This window comes from Artemia sp. Qi Xiang Cuo, chromosome 7, assembly GCF_049724085.1.
Source record: "Artemia sp. Qi Xiang Cuo chromosome 7, ASM4972408v1, whole genome shotgun sequence".
Taxonomy (NCBI): Eukaryota; Metazoa; Arthropoda; class Branchiopoda; order Anostraca; family Artemiidae; genus Artemia; species Artemia sp. Qi Xiang Cuo.
This window is the reverse complement of record NC_142800.1, coordinates 66,103,241-66,127,984: the sequence shown is the minus strand read 5'-3', so window position 1 is coordinate 66,127,984 and position 24,744 is coordinate 66,103,241. Positions and strand designations below refer to the sequence as shown.

The window sequence follows — 24,744 nt, the reverse complement described above, 5'->3', positions numbered from 1 at the left end:
AGGGAAGCGATTTTTCTATGCAGAGGGCGCCGGATTTCCCAGCGTTATTTAAAAAACGATCAGAAATTAAATTGAAAAAAATAATTTTTTCAACTGAAAGTAAGGAGCAACATTAAAACTTAAAACGAACAGAAAATATTACGTGTATGAGGGGGGTTGCCTCTCCTTAATAGCCCGCTATTGCGCTAAACTTTTTTTTAATTTCTAAAAGAGGTTATTATTTTGATTAAACAGCCTTTGTGATTCTTTTAATCAGATATATAATTAGTGAGTAGCCATTTTTGCCCGTCTTAGGTGAGCTGTCGTGAAGTGACGAAGCTAAGGCCTTCTAATTTTGGTTTTTAGTTTCTATGGTCAATCTTTTAATCGTGAGTTATATTTCATCGCTTGTTTTTTCAATCTTTCTTCTATTTAGCCAAAATATCTACTTAAGTGGACAACTATCTACATATATAGGCCTACACCAGACACCAGACCCCATCCGAATCAAAGAATAAAGGACCTTTCATTTTTTTTCAGCATTACGTTCTTTCCTTCAAACTGGTTTCCACAGGGTTTAGTAGGGGAAGGCGTCAGGACATCGACACGTCAGGACCACTACCGTCAGGACATCAACAAAATCCGTCATAAAATTGACAAAAAATCCGTCAGAACATCGACACGTCAGGACATCGACACGTCAGGATATCGACAGTCACAATCGCTAACCATTAGAACGTTGACAGTCAGAACATCAACACGTAAGGTCATCGTCAGTCAAAATCGCTACCCGTCAGAACATCGACAGTCATAAAATCGACACGTCAGTTCATCGACAGTCACAATCACTACCCGTCAGAACGTTGACAGTCAAAAGATCGACACGTCATAACATCAAATTTTTTTCCATAATGAAAATCTGTCACAACCACTAGCCGTCAGAACGTCGACAGTCATAACATCGACACGTCATAACATCTAAAATTGTTTTCATAGCTTCTAAAATTTTAAAACTTTAGTTTTTTGGGGCTTAGGAGGGAAAAGGTACCTAGGTTAGGTTACGTATTTAATAAATGCTATGCTTTACCCCAATCCCCCTGATGTGCAAATATTTAGTCGAAATTTGTTTCTAAACTATTATATACTTATCACTATTACATAAACTTATAAAAAAATTTACATAATGAAAATCCGTCAGAACCACTAACCGTCAGAACGTCGACAGTCATAACAACGACACGTCACAACATATAAATTTTTTTTAGATGTTATGACGTGTCCATGTTATGACTATTGACGTTCTGACGGGTAGCGATTGTGACTGTCGATGAACTGACGTGTCGATGTTATGACTTTCGACGTTCTGACGATTGTGACTGTCGATGAACTGACGTGTCGATGTTATGATGGATTTTCCTTGTCGATTAAATGATCTTTAGTCCTTGTGACGGTTAGATAAAATGGTAGTACCCCGTTTAGTAGCATAGTAGCTCCACTTAACACCTGGTGTAAATATAACCGTTAGACGAAAACGAATCTTCTCATTGACAAAAATAGTTGAGTTTATGTTTTGTAGGGCTAAAAGGACCCTTCAATTAAAGAAAAATAAAATTAAAAAGAGTAAAAAAAATATTGAAAATAAAAAGAATTAGAAACAGAAAAAAATTTCCTTATGAAAAATTTATGAAATTGGACAACATACTTTCCTTGCTGATTATACTTCTCAAGGACAGTTGCAGCTGCGAGAATTATAACAATTTCAGGGTAACTGTTGGTTGGTGCCATTTTTTCATATTCAAAGCTTCTACGAACAACTACTGTGATTATTGTCAATGCTAATTTTCGACTTACGTTATAACGAGATTGTATTCCATTGTGAAGGGAGCAATTTCGAAATGAAGGGATAGGAGTGTTAGATCTGTAACACGAAGCGTAACAGCGTTAATATTAAGCGTAACGTAAAGTCTTACAGTTTTCAATGTGAGGCATCACTTTAAGACCGATTTTACCTCTAGTTGCAGAGTTTTGCTGACCCACAATGATGCACAAGTCCTTGAATCCTCAAACTCAAACCTCAAACCTTGAAACCTCAATAACTAAAACTCAAAACAACGAGAAATTACAATTAAAGTATAAATGAAACCTAAAACGGAACAGAAATTAAATAAACAATCATTGCAAAAAAACATACAACAGGTACTAATATAAATGAATTAATAAATCTCAAAACGAGTAAAGCTTAAGTTGAATATGCAAATCAAGCTTGAAACGAACAAAAATATTTTGCTATTTTGGGATAAATGAAACCCAAAACGAACAGAAATTAAATAAATAATCATAGCAAACAAACAAACAATAGTTATTAATATAAATGAATAAATAAATCTCAAAACGACTGAAACTTAAGTTGAATATGCAAATCAAGCTTAAAACGAACAAAAATATTTTGCTATTGAGGCATAAATGAAACCCAAAGCGAACAGAAATTAAATAAACAATCATAGCAAACAAACAAAGAATAGTTCCTAACATAAATGAGTAACTAAATCTTAAAATGCGTGAAACTTAAATTGAATGTACAAATGCAGCTTGAATGAACAAAAATCTCTACAAAGAAGCGTTTGGGTTTTGCCTCCTTCTTTCACTGTAAAAATGTAAGACCTACTGCGTCACTGGCTCTTTACTGAAAACTATGTGTCTTGAACAGCCTTGAAAAGTACAAATAAAATCAAACTGAATGTATGATATATAATGCTATTAATCGTTGAAAGATCATCAGTTCAAGATTTTATTTCACTGTAATTGGATTTTCATTTTAAATGCTGCAATAACTGGAAAAGAAAAGAAAATTCATTTTCAGTCAATCACCAATGACGTATAGGCTTTAGACTTTAGACTAGGCTTACAGTTAGGGAAGGGGGCAGTATCCAAACTCTTGCTTGTAGTGAAGTTATATTTGTCTTGAACAGTCTTGGAAAGAACTAATAAAATTAAACTTCAAATTTGATATATAATCATATTAACCACTGAAAGCTCATAACTTGACTTGACTTAAGTTCCGTCCGTCCTTGAAGGTCGTCTCAGGGCCTCTTTCCTTTTAATGCCGTGGATGTGCCTTCTGTATGCCTCACGGTCTTCTGCTAGGTGAAGAAGGTCCGAGAGGTGGTGAGGTGCAAAGTTTTCCTTCCACCTTTTTGGGGGACGACCAGGAGGACGAGAACCGTGAATGTGGCCTTCGAAGGTGATTTTCGGGGGACGGGACTGACTCATCCGTTGCACGTGACCGAGCCATCGAAGTTGCTGGAGCTGGATCTTCCTGAGAATTGTTTGTTGTATTATAAGGGAATCGAGAAGTTTGACGTTTGAGATTCTATCAAGGTAAGTGATCCCGGCGATGCGGCGGAGGCACTTAGTTTCAAATGCTGCGAGTCGACGATTGTCATCCACCTTCAGCGTTCATGTTTCACATGAGTAGATTGCGTAGGGGATGATCAGGGTATCAAAAAGTCGTGTCTAAAGCTGCAGAGACAAATCCTTGCTTCGCCATATGGGCATAAGGGCTTTGAAACTGGAACTCGCGAGGACAAGACGTCTTTTAATGTCTTTTGAGTGACTGTTGTCGCTGGTGATCAAACTACCGATGTAAGGGAAGTGGTTGACCCACTGGATACTCTCTCCATGAAGTTTCAGGTCTGGCTTAACTGTCGCTACGTCGCTGATGATCTTAGAGGAGTTTGTGACCAGTTTATCGATATCCTCTTTAGATAGAGTTATAGGAGTATCCAAAGGAAGGCCCGACATTTGAGTATATTGTTCCTCGATTTAGGTCTGGTGGGTTTGAGGGTCTTTGAGAAGATGCGTGTTGAAACGAGCGGGTCTCTTGTTCAGCTTTGCAAAAGATTTCAGGCGTATCTTCAGTGCAGACATGACCAAGGAATGGTCACTGTCGAAATCGCCACCTGCGAGGGTAACAGTATCTAGCACAGATGATTTCCACCGCCTAGAGACGAGCACGTAATCAATAAGATTGCGGGTTTTTCCATCCGGCGAGGTCCATGTCGCCTTACGACGATCTCTATGTTTGAAGAGAGTATTGGTAATGGCCAGATCGTTTTCTCTGCAGAATTCAATGAGGTGTTCTCCCCTCTTATTAAGTCTTCCAAGGCCAAATTCACCCATAACATCTTCGTTTCCAGCAGAAGCGTTACCAACAATAGCATTAAAGTCGCCAATGACAACAACAAGGTTTTTTTTGGGAACTGCGTCAATTAAGCTTTGCAGTTGAAGGTAGAAATTGTCAGACTCTTCATCTGGTTTCCTGCAGTCAGGAGCGTAGAGTTGTATGATCATGATGTTGGTTGTTCATCCTTTCATTTGTATCATAATCAACCGTTCTGACACAGGCGTTACGGAAATCAGGGATCTTCGTGACTTACTCGACATCAAAAGCCAACACCTTGGCGATGGACGCCATCGGTTCTCCCAGACACTATCAGACTAGTGTCGCCGGTCCTTTCTTTGCCATTGGTAGGGAGGTATGTTTCTGAAAGTCCCAAAATATCCCATTTATATCGGTTTAGTTCATTTAGGACAAGATCTATTTTGCCTTGTTTAGCAAGCGTCCTAACGTTCAGGGTTCCAATAGATAAAATCAATTTAGGGGAAAGCATAGCCTCCGGGGTCGGAGTTGTCAACGTTGTTTCCATTCACGAGATTCTCGGTCGTCAGATCATCGGTTGCCCCGGACGCGGTAACTTCGTCGGTTGCCCCAGACGCGGTAGTATTGGTTCTCGTTCTTGACCGTTTGTACTTCATAGCTTTAAATAATAAAGAAGGTTTCTTGCCTAATTTCAAGACAGCGGTAAGCCGCTCCTCTCCATCCCGAGAAGGGGCCGGCTATATCTACTACCGATAATGCGCCCTTCTGGCGTCATGCATCACCTGCAATTTTCCCATTGCTGGTAAAAGGTTTGTGACTGGCAGGACGTATCCATAAGCCGATGGTCCCTGCCCAGTGCACATCAGAGGGGCCTTCCAACTTCTCCGCCTGAATTTATGGCCCCCACACGTGGGTTTTCCAGCTATATTTCAAGACCTCCAGAGACCGGGTCCCCCTTGGTCCACGCCTCCCTACCAGGAGGTGCCCTGCATATCTACAGGAATTTCCCCTATCCGCCGCCTGGGGATGCGCTGAGTGGCCTGGGGGAGGTCCCTACTGAGAAGTTGAAAAGCTCATCAGTTCAAAATATAATTTTACTGTAATTTTTAGGTTTATTTTCAATTTTGTACTAAGTACAAAAGAAAATATTGGTAATATAATTTGTTTTCAGTAAAGCGCCAATGACGCAGTAGGTTTTAGACTTTTACAGTGAAAGGAGGCAAAACCCAAACTTTTCTTAGTAGAGATTTAATATATAATGATATTAATTGCTGAAAGCTCAACAGTTCAAAATTTAATGTACTGTAATTTTTATATTTATTTTCAATGTTGTAATAAGTACAAACGAAAATATTTGTAATATAATTCGCTTTCAGTAAAGCGCCAATGATGCACTGGGTTTTAGACTTTTACAGTGAAAGAAGGAGGCAAAACCCAAACTCTTCTTTAAATAGATTTTTGTTCGTTTCAAGCTGGATTTGCATATTCAATTTAAATATCACTCCTTTTAAGATTTATTACTCATTTATAATAGTAACTATTGTTTGTTTGTTTGCTATGATTATTTATTTAGTAGCTGTCCGTTTGGGTTTCATTTATGCCTCAATAGCAAAATATTTTTGTTCATTTTAAGCTTGACTTGCATATTCAACTTAAGCTTTACTCGTTTTGAGATTTATTTATTCATTTATATTAGTACCTGTTGTATGTTTTTTGCTATAATTGTTTATTTAATTTCTGTTCGTTTTGGGTTTCATTTATACATTATTTGTAATTTCTGGTTGTTTTGAGTTGAAGTTACTGTAGGTTTATATTTTTTCTGATCTTAAGTTTAATGCTTTTAATGGCTTTTAATTCTCTTTACAAAACTTCTTTTTCGGAAAGTTTTTTTAATTAATCTAATGAAAAATTCATTGACCGACTATATAATAGCTTTGTGTAATTATACGACATTAATCATAAAGTAATGAAGCGTCAAATAAATCGAGTCAAATGAATGAAGCTTAAAAATAACTGTTGTCTTTGTAGTCGCTTATTTTTTGTTGACTGCACATATGTTCCGGACAAATGTGGCAAAATGGCTTCTGAAACCAGATAATTATAGAGCCCTCAGCTTTGAGCCCTCAGCTCAGAACTGAATCCATGATTTGTCTCAGAATTTTGCCTCGGCTGTATTTTAGCCCTATTCGTGCCAAAATTGAGGTTTTGTGGAAAAACGGTAAGTATTGGTACGCTGCTACGGCAAACGGTCTCTCACTACCTAAGAAAAACACCAGAAATTTCAATTTTTGCTTGATTAAGCTCTTTCCGAACATTCTACGACAGCTGAATCGACACAATCACTGTTGGATAAAAATATATAAAAAAAAAATACAAAAAAAGAAACACACACTGGTGGCCTTTCTTCTCGAGGATAATATGATCTTTGCACATAGGGGTTTGCGCCACCACTCCAGGACAAGGGTGGATCCAGGAATTTTTTAGGGGGGGGGGGAGGGCGCAAAATAGGTTGATCCGATAAACTTGCATTAGGAGCAACTTTAATTAACGCAAACTTGCATTAATTAAGTAAATTACAATACTTTAGACTACGTTAGGGGGGCACCCCCTCGTCCCCTGGATCCGCCACAGCTTCAGGACTCTCAAACATCCTGAATTTGATGCTTTATTCATAACAGAGATCGCGTCCTTTGTTGGGTCTATTTCACTGCTTTTACAGAATTATCCAACTTTTCTTACATAAGTAAATGGTGTTAATTGGAGAGGAACACGTGGCCTCTAGATTTTTTTGCTCCCCCCCCCTCAAGTTTTGGAAAATATTTTTGTATGGTATTTCATTGAAAAATGTCTTTTCGGTGCATTCATTTATAAAATTGAAAAAAAAACTACAAATTTGTTTCCTCCTAGACTTTAAAAATACATTTTGCCTGTCCACCTTTAAATTTCTTTGAATTAACGCCACTAGCCAGCATAAAAGTTAGATTCTTTGGTACTTACGTATTATCTGGAACACATTCAAGGAGTAAAATTAGGTTAATCATAATGAAATATACCAAAATATGATAAAAATATAATACTTAATGACAAAATTATTGAAATTACAACAAGAAATTATGGAAAACAGGCCGTCCAGAACACATTATGTTAAATACCTAATCTAACCACCTCTATATATTAAATATTTAATTAAAGTATACCTGCATCGTAGTTTATTTCACAAAAGAATAAGCTAATTATAACCAGATGCGAGAGAGAAATTCGGTTTACTCAGATCAAACAAAGCAAACTTCTCGAGTGTGTTCTGGATAATACGTATTTGTTACCGATCCTTTTTTATACATATGGCGTTTAAATTTCTGTTTTTCTTAGAGTTTCGATTATTATCGAGTATATTCTTCAGTCTTGCTTTTCTTCGGGTTCTCTCTGGCTGCTATTCGTCATTCGGTTATCAAAAGAATGTATCTCCATAATTATAAATTTTCAGAAGAGCAAAAATAACCTCACAACTTTTTTTTATTTCCCCTCCGATGATCGTAAAACAAAAACGGATTGTTATGTATTGATTTACATATAGATCTGTTTTTGTTTCACGGCAATCGGAGAGAAATAAAAAAAAGTTATGAGTTTTATTTTGCTCTTTTGAAAATTTACAATTATGGAGATACGTCCTTTTAATACCCAACTGACGTATTGCTGTGCGTTCGTGGAAGTCTGTATTCAAATTAATTATCATTAAATAAGTAAATTATTAAACACAGTTGATTAGTTCCATTTATTTACATCTCATATTTTTTTTAAAGATTCAAATTACCCACTTATACGTTATTCATAAAAAGAACTTTGCCCCTTAAGTGTTTTCAAACAGGTTATTCAAGTCATGTTTCTGAATAAGAAAAGCAGCTTATTTAAATGCACTGTCGATTGTGTTACATCCCCAGAGGTCTAAGCACAGTAGGTTGTTAAGTTCTAGCATGTCCTAAGGATATTTTTCGTACGTGTTCTGAATTTTTTTTTATTGGATAAAGAACGTGCATGGATTACAAATCCTTACCACATGGGAATATCCATTTTTATCTTTTTGCAAATAGAGTCTAAATGAGTTAAAATTTATGCTACACCTTTCTTGGCTTTAGTGTAAACATTGATTTTTTTTTGCAACACTGCGCACCTCTGCTAAAGCAAGAGGTGTAATGCTGGATTTTGAGTTAAGGACAGACCTCCCCTAACCTCAAAAAGGAGGTCCAATGGCCAAGTTGAAAATTCTCTTTCTGTTATAAGACGCAGTATTCAAGGGATAAAACGTGATTCCCACAGCCAAAACCTGGTGCAAACATTAGTGGCGTGTTAACGTTAAAATCCGGGGGGGGGGGGGCAAAATTGGAGCCATTTTTCCCAAATCAAATAAAAATACAGTGAAAACGGAAAAATGACTCATGTATTACCATAAAGGAAAAGATATTCTAAAAAAAACTGACCTGTTTCTCTGGATACTTGAATTATGCAGGCTTATTTTAGTCTTGAAAAAACTTTTTTCAGAAACTAAATTTAAGCTGGGGGGGCAAACTGATGCCTGGGGGGCAAATTGATGTCTGGGGGACAAACTGGGGTCTGGAGGGGGCATTTGCCCCCCCCCTGCCCCTTAGGAAATTACGCCCCTTGCAAACATGCTAGAATTACAAAACCTAGTATCCAACAAAAGACGGAGTGGCAAAAGAGGAGACAAATGGCATCCAAAAAACACATCGACGAAATTCTATTTCTTCAACTATTGTAAAAATAAAAATAGAATTGTTCATAAAATTTCCTAAAATAATCGAAAAATGCAGATAGCCTACTAGAAATTAACAGAGGATAGATGAATAGTCCAAAAGTAGACTATAAAATACTTGTAAATTTAAGTCAGGCCTTGGATATACATTTTTTTTATTATCATGCATCATGTGTTGCGCCTTTTCTGCAATGCTAAGAACAAAGGTTTGCTAAAGTGTTTGAATTGGACAAAATAGGTAGTGGCGTCAATTCACGGAAATTTAGAGCGTGAGGGGTAAAATTCATTTTCAAAATATATTGGTGAAGATTTGTCGTTTTTTTCAGTTTTTCAATGAAGATACTGAAGTAATGCATTTTCCAACGAAAGCATCCCTAAAGACCGTATTTTTCAAATTTAGGTGGAAATCTTAAATTGAAATATGTATTATAAAACAAAACTTCTGTTAACGCATCAAAGATCCAGCTCTGTTCCGTCTCCTGTGGGCTTTAGAATGTATGCTAAACTCATTAATCTTAAAATTTGATACAATTCTACTTAAAAAAGTGTCATTTAATAACAGTTTTGCAGGAAACAACTTGAGACATAACAAAAAACTGGTGGTTTTACTTCCTCTTTCTTATTTATTCAATGAACTTATTCAATGCCCATAAAGGATAAAAACACAGATTAGCACAAAAAGATACATTAAACAACATGATTCCCAGAGGGAATCTTATTAAGCCATGGTCAATGCAAATTTTCATGGAAAATCTGAAAAAACATTGAAAATAAATTTTACAAATATTTTCATGGAAAAAGAATTTTTATTCCTAGCATCCTTCGCTTGGAAATGTCACCACACATTACTGTTGGAGCTCTGGTAGATTAAAATACATTAATGACGTTCCATTTATGAATTGAGCTTAGCTTGAGTCGACCAGCTCCAAATGTGTTACCTGGAAAAATCAAAGGAAGGTAAACAGGAGCTGCCTCCGCTCACCCCCCCCCCCTCCACCCCCATTACGCTTCCTGGCTGAAGAGCCAAGATGAAGGGATCAGCGCCACCGATTGTGACCTTATTTATAAATGATTAAACTTCTTTCGTACTTAAAAACTTAAATATCTGATTTTCAGTTGAACTTTTTACGCTCAACTTAAAAGTATAAGCAGTATACCTCTATGTCCTTGTAGTATACCTCTATTTTTATACCCTGGTATATTTTGGAATTCTCAATTTTTATATAATTTTAATAATTTGAATTTTTTGAAGATGTAATTTTTATTAAAAAAAGAGTAGGTGACACTAGATAAATTATGAGATATTTTTAAAGAATTTTTGAAGGTCACCGAGAGCAGAGGAGGTGGAAAAAAAAAAAAAAAAAAAAAAAAAAAAAAAAAAGCCCTAAGCTAGATCCAATAAGTGAGATATCTACCTGCTCTATTCAGCTTAAGTTAGAACTCCTGCCCACAGACTACAATAACATCTTTATAAAACTTTGACATTTTTGTGGTCTTTGGCCCCTCACTCCAATTCTGGATCACTTGATTTTTTAGCACAATCTTAATCTCATTTTCCAAATTTGCATCTATATCCATTGGTCCTCTACCTTTAGTCAAATAAAAGAAGATCCTGTTTTATGTAAAGTGTCTTTTATTTCGAATATCCTAATCGCCAACTTGATTTTTCTAGTTTGTGCCAAAAATTGAAAACCAAAGCACGCAAAATTGTGGATGTTGAAGAAAATATTATTACATTCTTGAATCTAGTACCACAAAATTGCATAAGCGAGCTTTTCTCATCAATTTAATCTTTCTTGAAAAAAATCACAATCACAAATCAAAAGAAACACTTTAAAAAATAATGCATAAGAACGAAGGGCTATAGGAGGGCTTTAATTATATTTTCAAACCAAGCATCAAAACTTAGTTTAAAAGGACAAAATTTGTTTTTGAGCCAAAAATTGTGATCCCAAGTACAATTGACAGCTAGATCACTTTTGGATCTGTTGTTGAAGCGCTACTTAATTTAGAAGTTAACTTCCTATTTTCGATTATGTCAGTATTTAGTCATTTTATCGAAAATTTAATTGAAGCCCGGATTCAAAGATATTTTGACAATAATGCGCATGCTGAGAGCGGTTTTGCCAAATCTGTTTTTCCAAAATCTGACAAAAACGAGTTTGAAAATTTTGACATTTGTATCTCAGAATCGGCTGTATCTAGAGAGCTGACGTCTTACAGCAACATCAATTAGACCATTTGAAGGATTTTATTTATTTTTTTTTTTTTACACAACATAGCGCTTGTAACTCAGTTTTGACAAAAACTGTTATTTTCGGCAAAACCGCTCTCAGCAGGCGAATAGTCTTTCGAGGCCAACTCAGCATGGTAATCGTAAGCAATTATTAAAAATAAATGAGATTGAAGTCCTAGCCCACACATCCTGATTAGCATGGCTTTTAGGGTATTTTTCTTAAAATTCCCTAAAAAGATTTATAGCAAAATGTAGGCAATTCCTCACCCCATTACTTAGGACATTTATGCGCCATCATAAATTTTGAAATGTAAACAATCTATGTGAGGGCTAGTTCAAGGAAAAATGTCTCCGTTTATTCTTTCTAAAGTAAGACCAGCCTGGTGAAGTTTGTCTTGAGCAGCATTATCGCGGCATTAGCAGCCTTAACTGGCAAAAAAATGAATCCCATGTCCAAAGAAACTGGGAACCATCTTCAAAATTAAGGGTGATATTCGCTTATACGCATATAAATTATAAAATACAATAGAAATAGTCCGTTCAGGCACCTACGCAGGTGGCGGGAGGGGAGAGCGGATAGAGGGCGATTGGAAGGATTGGGCCCAACAAGACTACGCACTTTGATGGCGGTACCATCAAAGTGAACAAAAAAGATTACGAAATTAAAAGCAAATTTGATTTTTTGACAATAAGGGATAAATTATGAATTATTTAAATAATTGAAAATATATTTATTTTAATTTTGCATTGCTGGATGAGATTTACTAATGTGTTTATTATTATTTAATATATATATTTTACGATATAAAATACTGATTTCCGTAAAAGTTCATGTCAAATTTATTATATTTAGTATCTATAGTCCTATACTAGAGAGATTTTGCGCTACGTACGTGAACTACTTTACGTACGTTGACTAATATGCAGGTATATTTTGTTTGAATATTTAATATATAAAGAGGGCCCGCAAAAAAATCCAATCGGGCCCCGTACCTATTCTATCCGGGCTTGGGGGAGGGGGGTGTAAGGGTATGGGAACAATAAGCTATTCAGAGACTAACTTGACTAATTCCATAAAATAGCGAATATAATTGTTTGACATAGATAATTCATTCCTGGTTTTTACTTAATGCGACTCCCGTGGGGTAGAAAAAAATAATTAGAAGGTTTTTCCTGTTTTGGTTATATGCATGAAAATGAAGAACGTTTAGACAGAATTTAGACTTAATTTAAAAATGGACTGCGTCAGTTCGGCTTCGAACAATTAATTATAATGATTTAATGCTCAAAAGCAGCAAGTTTTTGGCTAACCCCCCATGTGTTGCCAGATTCTCAAAACAACAAACCTACAATGTCCTGCGAACAAAGATCAAGTGGAATCTTTCCAGAAATTTCTTTTTGGAGGGGGGACTACATGAGATCTAAATTTTTAACTTGAAGGAAGGGGCATAGAAAGGCAACATCTGGCGTCTAAAATTTTTGTAAGACGTTTGACATTTTATGCCCAATCCAGACAATCAAAATGATATATCTGCAATATCTCAGGAACGGCTTGGGAGATGCAGTTGAAACTTTTTGTGTTGCTCAAATTTTGTGTTGGGGTGGAGGACGGCTAAAAAAACTGAATCTCCTTTCCACCTAAACACTTTTCCACTATAAACCCACATAGGAATTAGAGTCTATTCGTGTCTTAGCAGCGAGGTAAATCAATAGACACAATAGTGTACTAGATTATCAAAATAGCGCATCTGTAATACCTTAGGAATAGCTTGGGATAGCGAGTTGACACACTTTCGGGAAGTACCAAGTGGAAGACATAGGGGATGGGGAAGAGGGGAGGGGGCTAAAATGTTTTTATCGACATAACTCAACTTTTTTGCACTGTAAGACATATAGGGTCTAAAATCTATTCACGGTTAAGTAGTGAGGTAAATTAAAACACATTGTGTTAGCAGGTGATCAAACATCGCATCTGTAATACCCTGCGAATGGCGTTAGAACTGTTAGGGAATACCGAGTGGGAACAATTGGACCTCAAATCTTGACTCGGGGAAGAAGGCAAAGGTGGAGGGTCTAAGGGTTTTTATCGCTACGAGCCTCCGTTGGACTAGAATCTATTCCTGAGGAAATAGCGATGTAGACCGAATGAAACCATGTGTACCCGGATTATCAAAATAACATACCTGTATTATCTCAGGAACAACTCAGAAGATACAATTGAAAGTTACAAGAAGTTCTAGGATCCAAGTGTACCTTGAACTTTGACTTAGAGGGGGGGTAGGGGTAATCCAATCTATCAAAATGACATACCAATAACGTTCTGTGAACAAATCTTCGAGATCCAACTGAAGCTTTTGGAGTGCCCGATGGGAAGGGTCAAAACAAATTTATTTTGACTCTGGTAAGCTAGGACTTATTGGGCATATATACTGCGCCAAACAAACAAAACTAAAAGAAAATTATCATGGGTTGTATCTATCTAAGAAAACCTTAAATAGGTGAAACGATGTTTTTTCTCCAGTCGATGTGAATCTTTCAGGGGAAGTTGACTGGACTAAGAAAACATTAACAAGGACAATACGTTTTGGAAGGAAAATGTAGTCATGCAAATTTTAACTAAAAAAACTGTTTTTCTTTACGTTCGATCTGTTTTAAAATTTATACCAGGTAGTCTCTTCAATCAAAACTTCGTTAAAATAACCATTCCTTTTTCTTTTTTTTTTGTAGGGTCATACTCTTATATTATATAATCAATAATCAAACAGTTCGTGGTAACGAACTGTAAGTAAGGAGCGGCCCGGCTCAGTAGTAATCGAAACTCTAAAAAGACGGAATTTTGATATCAATAGATACAGCAAAAGAATCAGGTTCTTATGCTGATTTCAAATATATATTTATATCAAATTTAGTCGTATGCATCAAAAGTTACGCACCTGAGAATATTTGCCTTATTTTAGAAAAAAGGAGAACCCCCCTTAAAAGTCATAGAACTTTAATGAAAATCACACCATCAGATTCAACGTATCAGAGAACCCTACTAGAGAAGTTTCAAGCCCCTATCTGCAAAAATGTGGAATTTTGTATTTTTTACCAGAACAAAGATCACGGATGCGTGTTTATTTGCTCGTTTTTTTGTTTGTTTGTTTTTTTCCCCCAGGGGTGATCGTATCGAACCGGTGATCCTAGAATATCGTGGAAGAACTCATTCGGATATTAAACGGATATTAAAAGTTCTAGTACCATTTTTAAGTGACCAAAAAATGGAGGGCAACTAGGCCCCCTCCCACGCTCTTTTTTTTCCCAAAGTCACCCGATAAAAATTTTGAGATAGCCGTTTTGTTTAGCATGGTAAAAAAATGCAATACCTGTGTCTTTGAGAATGACTTAATCCCCCGGAGTCCCCGGGGGAAGGTTTGCAAGTTATGAACTTTGCCCAATGTTTACATATAGTATTGGTTATTGGGAACCAATACAGAAGTTTTCAGGGGGATTTTTTCTGGTAGTTGGGGTCGGATTTACGTGGGAGGATCTTTCCATGGAGGGAGTTTTTATGGGGGAAGGGACATTGCTGTGAAGGGGGCGCCGGATTTCCCAACATTATTTAAAAAAAACGATCAGAAATTAAATGATAAAAAAAAAAATTCAACTCAAAGTAAGGAGAAACATCAAAACTTAAAACGAACAGAAATTATTACGTATATGATTGGGTTCACCCCCTACTCATTACCTCGTTCTTTAAGCGAAATTCCTTTTTGTACTTTCATCAGAGCTATTTATTCTAATTAACGGCCTTTGTGATTAAGAGGTCATTCTTAAAGAATTGGAACAAAATTTGAACTTTAGCGTAAAGAGTGAGGTATTAACTAAGGAGTGAACCAAGGCCGTACCCAGGATTATTTTTCGGGGGGGGGGGGGTTACTCTAAGGTTTTTTTCCCGGGGGGGGTTACACAAAAAACTAAAAAAATGCACACACAATTTGTTTATATCCATTTTTGTTACGTTTTTACGAGTCAAACAAACATTTGGGGGGGGGGGGGCTCAAGCCCCTAACCCCCCTGGATATCGCCTTGGGGTGAACCCCCTAATATACGTAATAAAAATATACAAATATAGAAGTTCTTTACGTAAGTTATTTCGTAAGTTACGTCAGAACAAAATTTCGAGAAAGCCATTTACCCCAAAAAAGTGAAATTAATATGCAAATTTCGTTTTAAATATTTATGTACGGTGAGCCAAAATCAAAAAACGCTCAGAAATCAAATAAAAAAAACAATTTTATTTTAACTAAAATTGTTAAAATAAAAATATACAAATATAGAAGTTCTTTACGTAAGTTATTTCGTAAGTTACGTCAGAACAAAATTTCGAGAAAGCCATTTACCCCAAAAAAGTGAAATTAATATGCAAATTTCGTTTTAAATATTTATGTACGGTGAGCCAAAATCAAAAAACGCTCAGAAATCAAATAAAAAAAACAATTTTATTTTAACTGAAAGTAAGGAGCGATATTAAAACTTAAAACGAGCAGAAATTATTCCGTATATGAAAGGGGCTGTCCCCCCCTCAACGTCTCGCTGTTTGCGCTAAAGTTTTTTTTTTTGTTTTAAAAAATAGAGTCTGTGAGAAAGAGTCAAACTTTAGCGTAAAGAGCGAGGCGTTGAGGAGGGGACAGTCCCTTTCATATACGGTATAATTTATGTTCGTTTTAAGTTTTAACGTCGCTCCTTACTTTCAGTTAAAAAAAAGTCGTTTTTTTATTTAATTGTCAATAGACGCGAAATGAAGCCCAGAGCTGATTAAAGGAATGCAGCATTGAAAAAAACACGGAGGCTCGAATATATATTGATGGAGGCACGAGTTTAAAGAAGTAAAAAGGCCACAAACTTTGGAAAAAGAAAAATTGTAGACTCAAATATTTTAGAAAAGGGGCCCAGGGTAAAGATAGGGAGCTACGGGTCATGAGTCAACCTGTCTCCAGAATATTGGAGGTTTTAAAATTTTCTGTTCATAGTTAGTTTTTTTCACACTAATTGTTCATTAGTTAATTATATATTGCTATTTCTCATTTCTTTTCATATTTCACATAGTTAGTGTTTTATTTATTTTTACTTTTAAGTTTGTGCCTTCACCAAAATATATTCCAGCGTGCGTGTTTAATGGAATGCTACAAAAATTTAATAATTCATGGGTGTCATATTTGTGTCCAACATTGGAAAAAATATTAATTATTAGCGTATATTAATCATATTAGTGCGATTTTTCGCAATCTCCTATGAAATCAACAATCTGAGGAAGCCAGGACGGTTATTCAAGAAATGGGCAATTTTTAATCATGTGGTTTAAAATAATGGCCCGTTGTTCAACGACGGAAGAAGCAATGACATTTTCCGTAATGACAAAAAAAAAACAAAAAAAAAACAATCACACTTTGTTGGATTGCAGAAAAAAAAACAGAGACACTTTTTGCAATGACATTTTTGGCAATGACCTGAAAACCAATGACACAAAAAAAACGATTGCAAAATGTTATAGGACGTTAACAAACCCGTTAACTAGGAGGCCATAGTCTATATAGGGGCAAATTTAGGCCCATCAGAAGCAGGAAGTCGAATATGATGAAAGATTTGCATAGAGTATTGAAAAGAGAAGTAAAATATTTTTAAAACATGTTTTTTTAGAGAGAGACCAGTGTCATTTCAACTAGTCACTGGGCAAGTGTCAAACAGCCAAGTGTTAAAGAAATATTTATTGATTATTCGCCCTGGACAAATTCAGCGCAACAGATGGATCAGTATATATCAGTCCCTGGTTCGTTGCTATCAGGCCTGGATCGAATAGGTACGGGGCCCGAGTGGATCTTCTTAGGGGTCCTCTCTATATATTAAATATTTAAATAAAATATATCTGCATAGCAGTTTATGTATGTAAACTTGTACGTAGGGCAAAATACTTCTAGTAGAGGAGAGGACTAGTCCGATTAAATTATATAAATTTGACATGAACTTTTACGGGTATGAGGTTTCTATATTACAAGCATATATTATATAATATTGAATACATTAATAAATCTCATCCAGCAATGCAGCTTTAAAGAAAATATATTTTTAAATATTTGAATAATTCATAATTTATCCATTATCATCAAAAACGATTTGCTTTAAATTTAAAAACGTTTTTTTTTGTTCATTATGATGGTAACGCGGGGCCCTTTCAAATGCGGGGCCCGATTGAGCCTAATCGCCCTTTATCTCGTCTTGGTTGCCTTCATTAATAACAGCAAAATACCTATAGCAATATTTTGTGCTTTATATAGAAGTTTGTTTTCATCTGCTCGCGTATTCCAATGGTTTTTCTACTTTACCTGCAATCTATTTAAGTAATAGGTCTATGGAAACTGTTCCACCATCTATTTTCATTCTATGATTTTAATAATTTTGGATTTGCATTAGTAGCCAAATAAATTCACAAGCTGCTTTCATTGGAAGCTTGTGAATATAATGTAGCAAGCACCACATAATACTTCTTTGGTATTATGTGTTCGGGGTTGACACTTCTAGTGATTTATCCCTATTTCTTGTGATTTTTATATTGCCTAAACAAAAAATCACTAAATCAGCACATGAATCACTACATTATTGAAGAAAATCCCTAAACCAATAACAAACCCTAAAATCTAGTGATTTCCTTCTTCGCCGGGTGGCAACCCTGTAGCTGGTCCATAAAAACAAGTATCAAAAGGTTTACCAAAAGTTGGGGAATAAAACTCTGGGCCCGAACTTTCAAGGGACGTAAATGAGAATATAGTTGGCCGTGAACAATCAGTAGTAAAATCTAAAAAACATTATGCCATCTGGGGGGGGGATTAGTTGACTATGATGTCTATTGCTTTGCAGCACAATCATTCGGAATACACCATATGCTCCTCCAAGCTCACATCATGGCTGAAAAAAATATGTCAAGAGTTAAGACAGGATACAGCCCACACAAGATTTACTTGTCTGGGCGTCCCTGACACAAACCCTAACAAAACGGGTTTCAAAAAGAAGAAATACAAGATATTTAGAGAGTAGAGTTGAACTTCTTGTTAAGGTTCACTATTGCGGATCGCGAAAGCTGTTTGCCACGGAAAAAAACGAAAACTGGTTTTGCTATAATAATAGGATATTAATGCCTGAGACCTGAGGCAATGCCTTTTACGGTATGTGGATTGGCTATTGCAACGCTTGTTTGTTGATTTCTAACATCCGGATGTACATAGTTCTTGTCTTAAACAGAAATGGCCTAATCGAAGGTAAAGCTACATAATGAATAATACGGATGAATTACGAAATGATAGAATAAATCTAAAAATAATATTACAGCACGTTCTAAAACAACCTGTTTTTGACCGGGAGCGAATTGACAAACCTTGCGAAAATAAGGTTGCTTTTACAAAAAGTGGCAAGATGTGTTTCCCTTTGTATTCCTCTTTACTATGGTGTTGATTAACTGCAACAGAAAAAATGGCCAACACCTTGGGGAAAATATTGGCCAGAAAAACAGGTAAAACTACGAAAAAAGGTGGGATTAGAAGATTACTTTATTGAAATATTAAACACACTATGCCCGTAAGCCAAAATTGACTTTTCAAAACTTCAAGGAAGAACTCAGTCACGTAAAACGACCGGTAAATTTCAATATTAAAAAACAGGAAATGTTGGGTAGATGCGGATACAGAGCCACCCCATTGATACGTGTCTCTATTGAGGTTATTATGCCCCTGGCTCAATAACTTCTTAGATAGCCATTATTTCAAAACAGTCATACCAATGAGTTAAATTGTAATTTGTGTCCGTGGTAATAGGAATAAATGGCCCCCTTCTACTCAACCTCTGTTTAAATAAGCACTGTTCAACTCAACCCATTTAACTCAACACTCGTTCAACATAACTGCCACTCAACTCAAACCCCCGTTTAATTCAACCCATTTGCACTTAACCTTCATTCAACTCAACCTTCGTGCAATTAAATCGCATTTACCTCGAGCACATTTAACTGAACTCCCGTTTATTTCAATACCTGCAACTCAACATCCCTTTCAACTCAACCCTAATCCAATTCAACCCTCTGCAACAGGTTGGGTAAGATTAGGTTAAGTTTGCTGTGGTTGACCCTTCAAACAAAAAGATGCAAAGCTAATAAAAATCAAATATAGTACGGCTAGATTCATTGTTTTACATTCTTTCCGAATATTATGGTCGCTTTTCTGACAATGCATCCTCTCCCTTGATAGTCCCTGATATTGCCTTAGAATATATAAATAAAAAGAGAAAATACTAAAAAATAAAGTTTTTGCTTTATAATTACATAATGTTTCTATTAATCAGATTATCTGTCTCAGTCCATTATTATCCACATTTTAAATCATTTCAAAACTTATTTTCATCCATCAAACCTTCAATATGTATTTGGAATCTTGGCGGAAACTTTAAACCGGTCAAGAACGCAAGAAAACCGGCTAAGGAGACATGACGTATCACAAGATGCAAAACTACAGTAAAAATATACTGTTAGGCTGTATCCGGGACCCTCAGGGAGGGATGCATTGTCAGAAAAGAAACCCTAATGTTTGGAAAGAGCGTAAAAATAAAGAATCTAATGATACTACTTTTATTTTATTAGTATGTTTCCTTGGATGTGGTCAGCTGCAGTAAATCTACTGGGCCAATATGGTGGCCAATGTCGTCATCGGATACCGGAAAAGAAATATCGCATATTGACCAATTTTTTTTTATATGCAACTTATCCAGAAGATGGTGCCAGATTTCTTCAGATAAGTTTTGCTTTTCAGTCCTTGCAGGCGGAGCGGTACTTGTTAATTAAATGAAACACAGTCGATAAGTTGGCTGAACGTAAGACTTGAGAAAACCGGTTTCATAGCCACAAAGACAAATGACGGGTGACACTATGAACTGAACTTATATTATTTGTGCTTTTTATTGGCACATTAGTGGGTGGGGGGTGTCGGAACCGCTTATGTGTCCGCATTTGTCGGCATACTGGACGATTTTGTCGACACATTTTTTAAATTCCTCATCCAAACTCAAGACCCTAGTTGCGCTCCTATATCCAGTGTGCCTAACATGGATTCCTTAGTAAGAGACCATATCATATGAATGTGAGGTAAAGTTTTCACATTAATATGTGAATGCTTGAAATACAAATTCTCGCTATTGAATTCTGGGTTTCGGATAGTCAATTTCAATAAATGTCTAAACTTATTTACATCACATTTTCATGTAGCCTTTTTGTGTTTATGTGTAACTAAACCGGCTTAAAATATTTTTAATGTCTAAACTAGTACTTTATTTGGTTTAATTGTTTTTCTAAATCTTTTCTAAATAAATCTTTTTTGCATTATTTGGAATCCACAGTGAATTATTGAGGTTGTTCTTTGGTGTGTAATAGACCAGGGAGAAACATGTGAGTATGAGTATGTGGACAGAGAATGCAAAGTTTAAACTTTAGTAATGTTTTTTTTCCGGAGGCAAATTTATCGGCAAATTATATCTAAATCGTATCGGTACGATACCGATATATTGGTATCAGTATCTGAACCCAAACATTTATACCGGTCGGGCCCTAGTTGAGATGCATGGAGATTGAGATTAAACACGGGGTTGAAATAAATGTGGCTGAATTGAATGGTGGTTGAATTTAATGGGGTTAAGTTACCTGCTCAAGTCAACTTAATCCATTCCTAACTGTTAAAGTTCTTGCTTTCTTCTTTTTTTTGTGCTCTAGTGTGTATTCTCCGCCATTTATCTTTATTTTGTGTGCATTATATGATTTAGTGTATTGTTTATGGTTCTTTTATTTTTGTTTTTATTGTATTGTGTGGCCGACAACAAGCTAAGCTTCTCGGGCCGAATAACCGTTTCACGTTTGTATTAGTGCTTTTGTACGAATAAAATGAAAGATTGATTGATTGTTGAATGGGGGTTGAGTTGCACGGGGGCTGAGTTGAATGGGGGCTAAGTTGAATATATTAACATGCCCATAAAATATTTTACTATTATGCCGTTTAGCTGTATCTTCCATACCCTTGGCAATTTTATCCATGGTCTCCACTTCACACCTCCTTACTTCATATTTCAATGCTTTCTGCGCTTTCTTTACATTCCTCATATTTTCACATGATCTATCACTCAGATAATTCTTGTACAAGTCCCTCCTCCTCTCTATTAAACATAAAGCCTTTTCACTAATATTCCTATCTGCGTTCCTAGGTTTCTTCCCAAATACACCATCACCAACTTCACAAATTATTTTCTAAAATTATTCCATCCATCTTCTATATAGTCAAAGTTTAATTTAGTATTCAACTGTTCCTAGAAATCCCAAATATCATCCTGGTGTCTACAAATATCATTACGTACGGGAAGGTAGTTACCCTTCCAATATTTCAGCTTTAAATTAACCCTAGATACTACAAGTTGGGTACCCTAGTATCTTGTATGTATCTATCCCGCCAGTATTTGGTTTAAAATTAATAAAAAAAAAACTTTCCGAAAAAGAAGTTTTTCCAGGAAAAGTAACGGCCATTTTAAAATTAAGACCAGAAGATACAAATACCTGTTAAACTTCAAACTCAAAACGACCGGAAATTACTCCCAAAGAATAAATTTATCCCAAAACGAACAGAAATTAAATAAACAATGATAGCAAAAAAACAAATCTTAAAGCGAGTTACGCTTAAATTGAATTTACAAATCAAGCTCAAAACGAAAAAAAATATTTTGCTATTGAAGCATAAATGAAATCTAAAACGAGATCAATGCAAACAAAATACAAAAGATACTAATGTAAATGAATAAATAAATCTTAAAACGAGTGAAATTTAAATTGAATATGCAAATCAAGCTTGAGACGAACAAAAATCACTACAGACAAGAATTTGGGTATCGCCTCCTTCCCTCACTGTAAAAGTCTAAAACCTACTGCGCCATTGGCGCTTTACTGAAAACGAATTATATTGCAACTATTTTCCTTTGTACTTAATATTGAAACCAAACATTAAAATTACAGTACAATTTTGAACTGACGGGCTTTCAGCAATTAATATCATTATATATCAAATATTCAGTTTGATTTATTAGTTCGTTCTAAAATTGTTCAAGACGAATATAGTTTCACTACAAACAAGAGTTTGGATACTTCCCCCTTCCTTAACTGTAAAAACCTAAAGCATTCAAGACAGATATAGTTTTCAATAAAGCGCCAATGACGCAGTAGATTTTAGACTTTTACAGTGAGAGAAGGAGGCGATACCCAAACTCTTGTTTGTAGTAATTTTTGCTCGTTTCAAGCTTGATTTGCATATTCAATTTAAACTTATTCAAAATTCAATTTTTGAATTTTGTTCAAAAATTGAACAAAACAAAAATTTGTTCAAATTCAATCAAATGAGAGGAGCTGTTTGTACGCGCCGATATAAATTTATATATATATACATACATACATATTATATATATATATATATATATATATATATATATATATATATATATATATATATATATATATATATATATATATATATATATATATATATATATATATATATATATATATATATATATATATCAAATAAAATGACAATCCACGGTCATTTGTTTTTTTTGTGTAAGTTTAAATTGAATTTCTTCAAGTCGTATATTTTCATAGTTGTGCAAAATCCGTATTAAACAGTATCTTCACAGGTTGGGAGATTTTGAGGATTCTGCCACAAATGGTTAACACATTCTTGTGTCCTGAGTTGTTTCTTCATTTGAGTTGCAACTTTGCTCCCAGATGAGCCTGAGATCAGATTCATTAAAATTTGTTTTAGTTCTCAGCTGACGTGGCGTCTGTTGCGTCGTGGTGCTGTCTTAAAAGAGATTTTTTTTTTCACCGGACGGCAACCCTATTCCTCACGCCACGCTTGGAATGCACCGCATGATGTTCTTTAGTTTTTGAAAATTGGCAACGCCCTGCTTTGCAACAGTGCTTAAGTACAATGGAGCTGCTGCTTGAGTCATGATTATTTGTGAGAAGCAGTGCTTCTATTCCGCATGGTCCAGAAAGAAGTAGAGTGAGCCGAAAAAATAGTAGATTGGAAGTAGAAATGGTTTCAAAGATGAGTAGAAAATAAGTATTTTATGCATAAGTTGTTGGAAGAATTTGAACATGAAATTAGACTTCCCGAGGCTCACATAAGGCTTTTTTCAGATGAATGACTTTAACTGTAGAAGTAACACAGAAATAGAAACGGATAAAATCAGATGAAATACTGGCTAGCTGGCAGCCAAATGTGATAGGACCAAAAAACATTTTAAATATTTCTGGCTATAAAGGCGGAATTCACTTCAAAACACTGCTTCGCATTTCAAATCTAAAGGAGAAACATCAGCTGTAGCATCCTGAAGCTGTCACATTAGATTTGACCCGCTTCAAACGCTTTTTAAGCATATCAACAGTGACTATGTGGCAGTGACCGCTTTTTTGTTTTAGTTCACACTTGGCCTGAAGAGTGTTGCTAAGGGTTACACTGGCTAGCCGATTGCGCTTTTCAGTCTTGATCAATTTTAAGAGACTAAATAGTGTTTCTATTTCGACATTTGGAAAATTCAAACAGAAGAGAAATTTGACTACTTTCAGAGCGTTTTCAAACTTTTTACATCGAGTCGTGCTTTTTACACTTACGTCATATTTCCAGAACAAAACTGGGTCAACAATTTCTCAGTCCATGCCATCTGGGGGTGGGGCTAACTAAAGTCAATTATCAGCACTCCCTTTCAATGCTTGCTTTGTTCCACAAAAGAAGCCCAAAGGATGGGAAAAAAGGTTACAAGGTTTTAGCTTCTCCTGGAAAAGCGAAAGACGGATTCACAAGCTCAAAAAACTTGCATATTTTACCTTCAAATGGGAATCTTTTCCTAATTTGAGTTACTGCTTGTATGTAGAATTCCCTGACAATACTCTTGAATTTTTTGCTGCTTTCGGCGAATTGGGTATTAAACATCAGATCCGAAAGACGGCTTTGGCGTTCAGACCAAGATACACCTGGCCAAGCTTAAGGTAGTTTTTTTCGTTGGCCATGTTTACATCCTTGATATTTTTTTTGTCTCCCAAGGTAGGAAGCAGCAAGGAAATTCATACAGAATGTCTTCACTACAGATTCTACTTCTTTTTCCAACTTGAAAAAAAAAAATGGGCGCCTCACTGAAAAAGCGTATTCAATTCGTTGAATATTGCAAGAGTATATTCTACAAACTTCATCAGTACCCGCTTATAGGAATTCCTTATCTTGGATAAAACCTGGTCGTTACCATGCGACAGGTCTTCGACTGCTAAATCCGTCCAGTAAGATTTCAAGGCGTCCCATTGCTCCAGCAGGACTCGTATAGTCTTAAAGTTTGTTGAAAAAAAAAGCCATCGTGTAGGAGCAAGAGCAACAAACTTTCTTTCAGGAACTTGGGTGAATATTTGAAACAGCCCTGGTAATGACTTTGATAAGTTTGTGAGGTTGTCGCATAGGCTGTAAGGCAAATCATGCTCCACTAGGAAGCATGCAATTTTAC

At 35.7% G+C, this 24,744-nt stretch overlaps 1 protein-coding gene across 2 annotated transcripts in view; it reads right to left on the bottom strand.

The window, feature by feature from the left end:
* Positions 1 to 19,523, bottom strand: part of LOC148950613 (mitochondrial import inner membrane translocase subunit Tim9-like) — a 50,440-nt gene extending 30,917 nt beyond the window's left edge. Inside the window, exon 1 of one of the 2 annotated variants that reach the window (XM_089091672.1) lies at positions 19,490 to 19,523. Coding sequence is in view for 1 of the 2 variants with exons in the window: in XM_089091670.1 (XP_088947796.1) it covers positions 1,950 to 1,968 (19 nt within the window). In the remaining variant the exon portion in view is untranslated. Of the gene's footprint in view, positions 1 to 1,949; positions 2,082 to 19,489 lie in introns of those variants that run through there. The other variant, XM_089091670.1, reaches the window with a different exon arrangement.
* Between the last annotated feature and the right edge of the window lie 5,221 nt (positions 19,524 to 24,744).